Here is a 10534-nt window from a genome sequence, read left to right on the forward strand (position 1 = left end):
AAGAAAAATAAAGATTGTACAATAGCGATGAATGTAAAGGTTAGAGGAAAATACCACAGAGACGGCTTCAACCTGCACAATAAACGAACAAATCTAGGATTCAGGTAAAGGGTTGATCTTTTCAAAACACTAAAACGTGACACGGAGAAATATGACCCGCTGCTAGTCTGCTGAATGGCTGGCCGCGGTTTAAACAACTGCTCTCTTGTCCATTTGTTATGAAACTGCAGTGGTTAACGTTGTAGGTTAGTGTACTGGTGCGTTTCTCTTGTCATTACGAGCAATTAGTCTTTGATTACAAGATATAATATTTAACACTTGATATAACGACGTGTTTCTAGTTAGCCTACACGGTAAACTGCCCGCTGTCAGACTTTCGTTGTTTAAACGTCTGTTTTGGTTCCTGGAGTTAGCGAGTTAGTGAAATGGTGGCATTACATAAACTTTATAAGCGAAATTCCCTAAAGGTGTATGCGTAAGTCATCCGACCTTGAGTGAATGACGAGGTAGTTGCATAACGTTACCTTATTTTGCTTTGGAGCGGAAAGTTATTTAACCTAACTTAACCTAGCTAACTTAGCTAGCTAGCTGTCAAACTCATTCACCTGTTATTACTTACACGCTGTCTAATTATTCGCCTCGTATTGGACTGTTTTGCACTGAGATTAATTAAATGGCTAATACGAATGTTAACGACATAACTACAACACCGAACGTGTAAAAGTCAGTAAAACTATTTATGTTTACAGGAAAGCTAACTTAGCTTTAGCTTGCTGTCTAGTGTTGACGGTGCATTCCAATGGGATCCCACTGAGAGGTAACCTATTGGTTACCGCTGAACTCCTTTTTGCACTAAGTATGCAAAACATGTAAGTTAAGAAGCATAAAATATGCATAGGTTATCACAGAATCACTCAGAATTAGACTCGTAATGTTACTCAAACGTAAAATAGATTTTCCATTTCAGACAAAAAAGTTGAAGCCTAGTCTGGAGGTATGAAGCGTTTTAAGTGAAGAACCGCAAAACCGTAGTCCGTCTCCTAAAGGGACATGTGTGTAATTATTTTTTTTTCCAGTGTTCCCTTAATGGCTTGTTTCTGTCTGTTTATATTCTTCTATATGTTCTCTAAATTTCTGAAGGAGTCAGGGCATTATGCAGTTGGACGCACATCTGCGGCTGTGTCACAACTGCATGTGGTACTATAAGTTCTCTCGGCGCTTACTCTCAGTTTCTGCCGCACACTGGTAAGTGTTTCCAACTCAAGCACAGCAGTCTTACACTGTATTGGTCAATATATGTTGCCTTAATTTGTGAAAGATGAACTTTGAAGCTACCAAACTACACTGACCCGTCTATCAAATCAAATCAAATCAAATTTATTTGTATAGCGCTTTTTACAACGGATGTTGTCACAAAGCAGCTTCACAGAATTCCAGAAAAGACAGAGTTTTAACAAGAATGTAAACCCCCCCCCTGGCGGGCAAGCCTGGGGCAACAGTGGCAAGGAAAACTCCCTCAGAACTGAGGAAGAAACCTTGGGAGGAACCAGGCTCACCGGGGGGGACCCATCCTCCTCTGGTCAAACTACCTACAAGTGATTATACTACTAATATTAATAGCAGTAGTATTAGTAGTAGTAATAGCTAGGAGTCTATGAAAACATCAGTATAGGTTGGGCAGCTAGTCCATGGTAGGTGGTGGTAGCTGGGGCGTGGGCAGCTGATCTGAAGTGGGTAGCAGGAGAGCTCGACAGTCAGTCGTCCTTCAGTGTCCGGCCGGACATATGGGCAATTGTATACTGGAAAAAAAAGCAGGGAGAGGGAATTAGTTTTATTCTGTGTGTTTGTACGTAAAACAGGGGATGTAAATATTTACTGAGTGTGGCTAATGACTCCGGCAGATCTGACTATGGCAGTTTAACTAAAAGGAGAGAACCAGAAGGACACACGGACACGAGAGCACTCAGAAACAGTTTGGCATCCCTCCGCTCCACTGTCCATAAACCTGAGTGACCGCGTGCCCGTCTAAAAATTGCAAGAAAATGTATACATTGGACCTTGTTATTACCTGGATGTTCAACACAAGCTAAAAAGTTCAAAAAGTTAATATACGTGCACACAAAGCTGTAAAGGCTTGAATAATTTAAGGTCAGGGCATTATCTAGCTAATAAAATTGCTAGTTATATCCATAATAAATGGATTCTCATGTGGATCTGGCAATTCTAAAGCATTTGTCATAAATTAACGTTGTTATGGTCATCACATGCACAGCAGGAACTTTTGGCATGAAGAGAGAGCTTAAACTGTTTTCTGTATGCTGTATGTTTTCAGGTCGTCCACAAGTTACTATGATCTTCTTGGAATTAAACCCGAAGCATCACTGGAAGAAATAAAGAATGCATTTTTTGACAAGTCGAAAAAGGTTCACTAATCTTTCCTTTGTCTTAAGTGTGTCCTTTATATTTAATACTTTTATCTTTAACTGGGCTTCCAGCTCTTTAAAGCCTGCACCTTTCCATTGAAATGAAAAGACAGACAAAAAGACTTACAGTTTCCAAGCATAATCCTGGTTAGGGCACAGTTAAAGTTTAAAAAGGAGTTCCTTTTTTTCAAAATGACAGATTACGTTATAAGGAGTGTAGGCACTATCATAAATCCAGCAATGTAGGACCACTCAGCAGAAATGTTTCAGAAATAGATTTCTAGCTGGATCTCAGCTGATTATATTACTTTGGCTCTGTGTCCAATTATGTTGTACAAGGAACAGTGTGTTACTGTCATGGTTATAAAGGAGTTGTTCTGTCCATTTTCATTATTTGAGCCAGGGTCAGGCTTTTCAAGGACAGTCTGTTTTTATGTTATTAAAGGTACATTTGATATTTATGTGGGCACTGTCGTCTTTAACACTAGAGGGGCCTGTTGAGTTTTATAATGTTGATGGCCTATTCTTGTTGCCATGCATCTGTGTTGAGTACATGTTACATGTATCATTTAGGCTGAGCCCAGGTGTTTGTCTGTCACAGGAAGTGTTGATTTTGGCATCTGTGTTTTTTGTGAATTTGCATGAAGTGGAACACATTCTTTCAGCATGATTAACATAGAAAGAAGTGTGCATATACAGTATGTGTTTCTGTGTGTAAAGGGTAAGTTAGTGAGTGTCTATGTGAAATGTGCGAGTGTATGGGGTCTGTGTCGGTTTAAAAGATGAGGGTGCTTTGTCCATAAAGAGAACTTAGATGAAAGCATGATAGAACTCACTAAGAGGAGTATGTTTTTATGTACCTCAGAGTGGTAGTGGGTTATATGACAGAAAATATCATATCACAACACTTAAAGACATTTTCCTGATACATATCACAATATTTTAACACGTAGATTTAATGGACAAGTAGTGCTGCACTTAAACACTGCCATCCAAAGCTTTAAGGACAGTGAATTTTGTTCAACATTTCATAAATTACACTACACTAAATCCAATTGAACAAGACTAATTATTCTCTCTTCACTGAAAAATGCAGTTGGTCAGTGTTCTTTGAGTATTGACAATATCTACAGCATGCTCAGAGAAGCATATTGTTTAGCATGGTAAAAATGTATTGCAATAACGATTAAATATTGCCACATTGCCCGCTTCTATAGAATACGAAAATAATTGTATTTCCTTTGTATTTTCAATTAACGTCAAAACTAGTGCAACATCAAATGTGGCACTCACTGCAAAAGAGACAGCTCACTGCTGTTTTGCTATAGATGTAGTAACAAGCATTCGGATGCAGTGCAAGTGTGCTTAAGTGCCTAACATTATGTCAAGAAATTGCAACACAGATCTGTCAAAATAAAAATAATAAATTGCCTGATTGCAGATTTTGTGTTTTGAGCAAGAATCTTGGCCAGTTCCAATGTTCATCCCTAATATGGAGTATTTTGGCTTGAAATACTTTTTAAATGATGCAGCCAGTAGAACAGTTTTAACAGCACAGTAATAAAATACTGTTTAATACTATCTAAGAGATAAAGAGAGGTTGGAAAATGGGCATGGAAAAAATTTATCTTAATATTATACAAACAATGTAAATGAGGGAAAAAAACAGGATATGAGAAAAATGAAGAAAAAAAATCTCCCGTTATCTCACATTTATTTGAAAATGTAACCCTCAATTGCTTCTCTTTTCCTATAGCTGCACCCTGACAGTGACCCATCTAACCCAAGCCTACATAGCCAGTTTGTGAAGCTGAACGAGGCATACAGAGTGCTAAGTAAGGAGGGCAGCCGGAGGGAGTATGACCTACGGCTGAGGCACCACTACAGTGGAGAGCAGATCTTCAGACCCTCCTCCACATATGCTTCCAACCCCAGGTAACAAACAGAAAAGAGAATTGCTTGTAATTGAACGATAATTTGCTTGTAGTCTCGTGCTTTTTGAATCAAGTGGTCTGCTTTGAAAGGGTTCCCTCCATGAACAATTAAATGTAGTGAGTTCTAATGCATGTTATTAAAACATTAAAATATTTGAATGCATAGCTTCCCGTTTCAACATTTTCACACACTAGCTGAGTGACAGACTTCTATTAGTTAAAGAATGATTATCCTTACGTTCTGACATCTGGTAATTCATGTGTTCTCTTTCTCAGTGCAGAGTCAGCCGAGCGCATGCGTTACTGGGAGCAGTTCCGACATGCCCAGGATTACACGGAGGAACAATGGCAGAAGAAGAGGAAGAAGAATTTGCATCTGGTGGGCTACTGCGTTGTGGCCATGCTGCTCAGCATCAGCGTTCATTATTTTGGATTCAGGTAGCATGAGAAAACAGTCACATTGGCAGCTAATATTTTAGCCAAATACTGTCCTTGTTATTACTGGACCCCTAATACTGAAAAAAGTGATTGTTCCTCTGAAGTTTCAGGAATCACTAAATATTGGTGTCTGTTTTATATGTCTGCTTATGCATTAGTTGTTGATAGAAAGCTTGATAATGTTCCTGTTTGTTTTTTCAAAGTCTATCCCATGGCCTAGATAAACCTCAGTAATGTATATTCACTGCTATTGCCAGGTTCCTGTGTTTATTTATTCATGCCTGTCATAATCTGGTTAATGTTTTTACACCTGCCCTGGTACTGAACATCACAAACCGTGATTACATCACTGGTTGTCAGATGAAGGTTTAGGAACAAAAGAAAAAGAGAAAAAAGCGGAATGTTCTATGGGACCTTATAGACATAATGCACCAGACGTACTTTCACCATGGTTTCAAGTAAAGATCTTCCATTTCCTCCTACCAGGCACAGGCACACAGACAGGACACAGGAAATAGATTTGCAGGCATTAGGCTGAAGGCTGTTAACAAAATTTGAGCTTGCATCAAAAGTAAAATTGCCTTGAGCTAGATGTTACTAACTAGACTATGATGAATACAAATGTCATTGTAGCAAGGCAGGAGCCTGTCGAAAAGGATAAACCTGTTTGCTTGCTATTGTAAGGGTTTTTTTGTTTTACTGTTCTGTAGCACTCTCATTTACTTCGTTGCATATTTACTTTTTGTAGGAAGCTAGAAAAAGTACATAATACCTTCATGGACGAGAAAGACAGAGTCATCACTGAAATCTACAAGGAGTCCAAAGAGAGAGCCAGGTATGAAAACTGAACAATGTCCATTTTTTGTGTTAAAATGAAAAGTATCAGCATTTATGTAGCCTGGAGAAAAAGAACACACTAAAATGTCCATGCACTGCTGCTAGTCTAAAAAAGGAATTTAAAAGGCATCTGAAGGTGTCTGGTCATATTTACTTGGGGTTTCCCAGACCAAGTGATAAGTCTTTACCTGTTAATATCACATGCAGTGTGTAACGCGGAGCGAGGAGGCGGACGCATACGTTGAGATAAGCAAGATTTATTAGGGGCAAATCCAGGGTCATAGTAAAGACAGTCCATGGTCATAGAGCCAACACGGATAGATCAGGGGGACAGACATGACATGAACCAGAATAAACACAGCAAAAAGAGAATCAAACAACAAACAGAGACCGAGACATCAAACAAAGACCGGCCAATACAAGGGGCAAACACAGGGCTTAAATACACAGGGATAACAAGGGTCAGGTGAAAACAATCAGGGGCGGAGTTACAAAAGGAGGGGCAGGACTACAGATACCAAAACAAATGCACATGGAAGACCAAAACAAAGGAGCACATGGAGTAGTGGGAGGAGCCAACTGTGACACAGTGCTTAAAAAGAGGGTCTGGCTTGGATGTTTAGGTTCTAAAATGTACTGTCAGCATTCTATTGAAGAGATGATTACAATAGAACATAACAGAAGATAATTTATTTACATCCTCTGAAGATGTGTCCCTCACAAAGTTTTGACCTCTTTTTGAACACTCTTACAACACACTCGCAATCCTCAGTTTGCTCTGGTAGAGGAAGGGTCAGAAGCACACTGAACATGTTGCATGCAATTACATATTTCCACTAGAGAGGTCTCCATATCCCCAAAACCTACAGTGTGGCTTTAACATGCCTGCTTATTTACACATATAAAGACTGGATGTTTCTATTATGCAAATATAATAAAAGTCCATGAGAATATGATGGAAAGTATGAAGATTAATCTTATATAAATATCTTATATATCTATAATACATTTGTTCTAAATTAATTACAAAGAAAAGATGAGCGTCTATAGAATTATCATAATAATTGATACCACACATTCAGATACAATTCAGCTTCAAATTTAGTTACATAGTATCGCATGTGAGCATTACAGATTCTTACCTCACTCTTTCCTAGCCCTGGTCCTGGAGGCATGCTGCCCTGCAAATTGTAGCTCTTTCCCTGCTTAAACATATTCACTTTAACTCAGTTAATAGGGTTGTTAATAAGCTGATGATTTGGATCAGATGATTTGGGTGCAGTGAAAGCACCAAAATGTACAGGGCAGTGTGCTTCCAGGAGCAGGGTTGGGAAACATCACCTTATCCTACAGCTTTCATTTTCCCTTAACGGTAATATTATTACTATATAATTACCAACTCAGCTAACTTGTAATATTACCTAATAATTTATAATGATAACTATATTTTGCACAGATAACATGTTGACACCTTTAACATCCAGGTGTTCACATTTGTTCGGTTGAAAACCAAAATATTGCCAGTTGCTCTGTTGGATTCCCCTCTTCTGAAGGGAGTTTCTTAGTTTTTTGTTTTTTTTTTGAAAATCTGTTGTAATCTTTTCAAGTGGTGTTTAAAGTATGTATGTGTGTAACCAATTAGTTAGTGATCTGTTTGTGTAGCCTATAATTAAGTGCAGTATTTTCGATTGCATACATTTTTAAACTGACCATAGTTTACCGTTGTATAATTGTTGTACAATTGTTGTAGAGGAATGGTTAAATAAAGGTGAAGCAATTAAAAAAAACACGTAGCACGAGAAAGAGAAGGGAAGTAGTTTGCATATTATTGACACTTATGTTAATTATTGTGATATTCGATAATGTCAGTCATCAATCCCAGGCTAATGTAGATATCTGTTGTTAATATGCTTAGCAGTACATCATTCTGCTATTTCAGTTCATGTGGGACCCAGTTTGTAGTCACAGTGTTCCTTTATGATCAGATTTACTTTTGCATTGAAGTGAACCGGAAGAGTAGGCACAGGGGTTGGAATCTGGTTACAGACATTTGATATGTTTATATATTTTAATTATTTTACAGGCTAAACGGCTTTAAGAAGCAGCAGGAGATCCTGAGACAGAAACACGCTGAGTTTCTGGAGAGGTACAAGATTCGCAAAAATGGTGAAGAGAAGTAGAAATATCCTGCAGACATTATGCACTGTCCTTTAAGGGAGCTGAATGCACAGAGGGGCATCAGTGGTGTGAGCAATGGATGCGGTGATTGTGCTTTTTTGTTAGCAGATTTTTTAATCTTAATTCTCAGGAGTCACTTTATATGTGGCTCTCATACAAATTTTTGGTGACCATTCTCAGAATACTTATATTTTCATTCTGAAAGGAATTCTGAAACATGCAGACTGCAGAGGGCATGTTTTTCAGCGAAGACTGTTGCAAATTATTTATGGATTTTATGAACATGATGCTCAGTTTTTGCAATGTACGGTCCTGTCCGTCATGGGCCATGTGTGGGCAGAGACAGGTCACTATAGCAAAAGAGCTAGTACAACAGACCATTGGCTCTTGAACTACATCAGGTATCAAACATCTTTACATGTACAGCGAGCCTGTGTTCACTGGGCAGCATTTTAACTGCACCTGGACACGGTGTTATGGAAACATTGCATTCCTAACAAAGTCAAAACACTGTACTTAGCTCACAGTGTCTCTCTCTCTCTCTCTCTCTCTCTCTCTCTCTCTGTCTCTCTCTCTCTCTCTCTCTCTCTCTCTCTCTCTCTCACTCTCTCTCTCTCTCTCTCTCTCACTCTCTCTCTGTCTCTGTGTCTCTCTCTCTGTCTCTCTATCTCTCTCTCTCTCTCTCTCCCCTCTCCCTCTCTCCCTCTCCCACTCTGTATTGCAAGAATGTTGTACAGAAGGATAGAGATATGCTGCCTAAGCTAGACTGAAAGTGTGACTAAGAGTTTTATTTAAAGTGCTGGTATTCTCTAATGCGGTGCCATATTCCAGTCTCAAAAAGGCTGTGAGCAGACGTGATTATGTTTGAAAGAAGAACCAAAACAAATGAGTAACTGTGGCTTTAGTGAACTGCAGTTCTACCCAAAAAAATACATTTTTCATGTTGCCTGTCATGTGAGGGGAAAATTTAATTTTTACATTCTTTCCAAAATGAAAAACACTTCTTTCTTTTTTTAAATGAAATGACTGATAAAAATCAGTTTGATAGCATGCAGTGGAAAGCATGTAGTACTTTCTGATAAATGACACAGGTAAGGCAGACGAATATGGCAAAATATTCTTTGGGTGGACCCAGATTTCAGAAGGAGTAGTTTTTCTGATCAGCTGATCTAAGATTAGCACACCTTATTCTGATTTTCTTCTGCCGTTTTTTCCACTGGTCAGTACGATACAGCACAGTACAGTCACAAATCTAAACCAATAACTATCCTCAGTCAAGTACCTGTATCTGTTTGCCATCATATAACAGAACCAGAAATGTGCACGTCTTGCATTAACAATTAGCAAAAAGAATAGCAACACTAGAGGAGCTTCAAGCTCTGATTGACCTTTTACTACACTTAATGTTATGTGAATCACAGATAGTGATCCAGGCTGGGTGTGTAGCAAGAAGGGTAACCAAATTCAGCACATGTACCCTGGTATGGTATAGAGCACTCAGTGGAAATGACAGCAAAATGCGTGAATAGGGATTTGCAATTGTACTACACTGCCCAGTGGAAGAACACTGTAAGCCAGCACTGCAAAAAAACATTTAATTTTAAAACGGTGCATTTTAAATTGGTACATCATTTTCACCTGAATGCGGTTTATTACATCAGCATAGTAACTGCCAAAAATAAGTAAACAGGAAGACAAAATTGGTACATTTTATTTATCTGGGATCCATGTTAATGCCGGTTTTGGCAGCTGTATAAAACAAAGAGGACACTTTCCTCTTCAGGTGTTTCCCTCTGTTCAAAACTGTAAGAATTCACTGTGGAAATATTAGCCAACCATATTCTCATGATGCCTTTTTCCTGCAGGAAAGCTAGAGCTTTTGTTTGATTGTTGCATTGAGCACCTTAATGTTTCTGTTTGTCACAGTTCCTTATATGAGGAACAATTAAACATTATGCTGATCTCAGAAGGATGCTATGTTTTTTGCCTCTTTCATTCTCTGTGTAGAAAGCCAGTTGTTTACTTGGTTCTCTCCAGGCTATGGATCACATGGATATCACTATAGTCTCTGTCATGGCACTGGCAGGTGTAAATGCCTATGTTTTGAAATATATTTTGGACTCCATCCTGTGATTTGTGGTCTTTCATTTTTTTTCTTTGTCTCTTTCACTAAGCCCTTAAGCACCCCCAGCCAAGGCAATTGCTGGGACAGAAACTGCTCACCTGGCTTCCTCAATTTTTTTCTGCTTACATGAGTGTTCAGTGATGAATAGTGAGTTTTCCATGATGCTTTTATTCCATACCACTTTTTTTCACATTTTCTGTACGACACACGTGTTCCTTTTTCCACTGCCAACAGTCAATTTTTTATCCATTACGAACAACACTTCCCAAAAATCATATTACTCATTTTCCTTCTCTTCATGTTGAACGAATCATTTGTAATTCCATACCATCACTTGTCACCTTTGAGAAGCCGTTTCAGATGAAGGACCTCTTGCCGGAGGTGTGTTCTGGAATGTTCCCGTGTGCGGATGTTGACAGTGTGGGCCTTTTCCTCTCTAACTGCGCGGGCCCATGCTGTGCTCAGATCTGATTGGCTGATAATGCGTACTGGCCCATATGCAGGTGCTGCTGTCTTCTCAGGCTGATCTCAGCGATACCAGCTTTCAGGAATCAGACTCATAAGGCTGGGCAGGGCTTATTGGATGGGATTTTGTGGCC

At 39.0% G+C, this 10534-nt stretch overlaps 1 protein-coding gene across 4 annotated transcripts; it reads left to right on the top strand.

The window, feature by feature from the left end:
• The first annotated feature begins 7 nt into the window (after positions 1-7).
• On the top strand, positions 8-9935 carry dnajc4 (DnaJ (Hsp40) homolog, subfamily C, member 4). Of its 4 annotated transcripts, none has more exons than XM_017689861.2 (7): positions 8-104; positions 1141-1245; positions 2333-2423; positions 4180-4358; positions 4634-4795; positions 5544-5630; positions 7716-9935. In XM_017689861.2, the coding sequence occupies exons 1-7, from the start codon at positions 28-30 to the stop codon at positions 7810-7812; spliced, it is 798 nt and encodes a 265-aa protein (XP_017545350.1). In that variant the 5' UTR covers positions 8-27; the 3' UTR covers positions 7813-9935. The 4 variants fall into 4 exon arrangements, with proteins under 4 accessions (XP_017545350.1, XP_017545353.1, XP_017545359.1 ...); XM_017689864.2 differs by lacking the exon at positions 8-104 and adding an exon at positions 113-869; XM_017689870.2 differs by lacking the exon at positions 8-104 and adding an exon at positions 113-257.
• The last annotated feature ends 599 nt before the right edge of the window (positions 9936-10534 follow it).

The sequence above is a fragment of the Pygocentrus nattereri genome, chromosome 8 (genome assembly GCF_015220715.1).
Source record: "Pygocentrus nattereri isolate fPygNat1 chromosome 8, fPygNat1.pri, whole genome shotgun sequence".
Lineage (NCBI taxonomy): Eukaryota > Metazoa > Chordata > Actinopteri > Characiformes > Serrasalmidae > Pygocentrus > Pygocentrus nattereri.

Excerpts from the sequence above, each read along its gene's own strand:
- dnajc4 (XM_017689861.2), top strand. The coding sequence starts at position 28 with ATGAATGTAAAGGTTAGAGGAAAATACCACAGAGACGGCTTCAACCTG. Across the intron at positions 4,359-4,633 it reads ACATATGCTTCCAACCCCAG|TGCAGAGTCAGCCGAGCGCA; the intron begins GTAACAAACAGA and ends TCTCTTTCTCAG. Across the intron at positions 5,631-7,715 it reads GAGTCCAAAGAGAGAGCCAG|GCTAAACGGCTTTAAGAAGC; the intron begins GTATGAAAACTG and ends ATTATTTTACAG.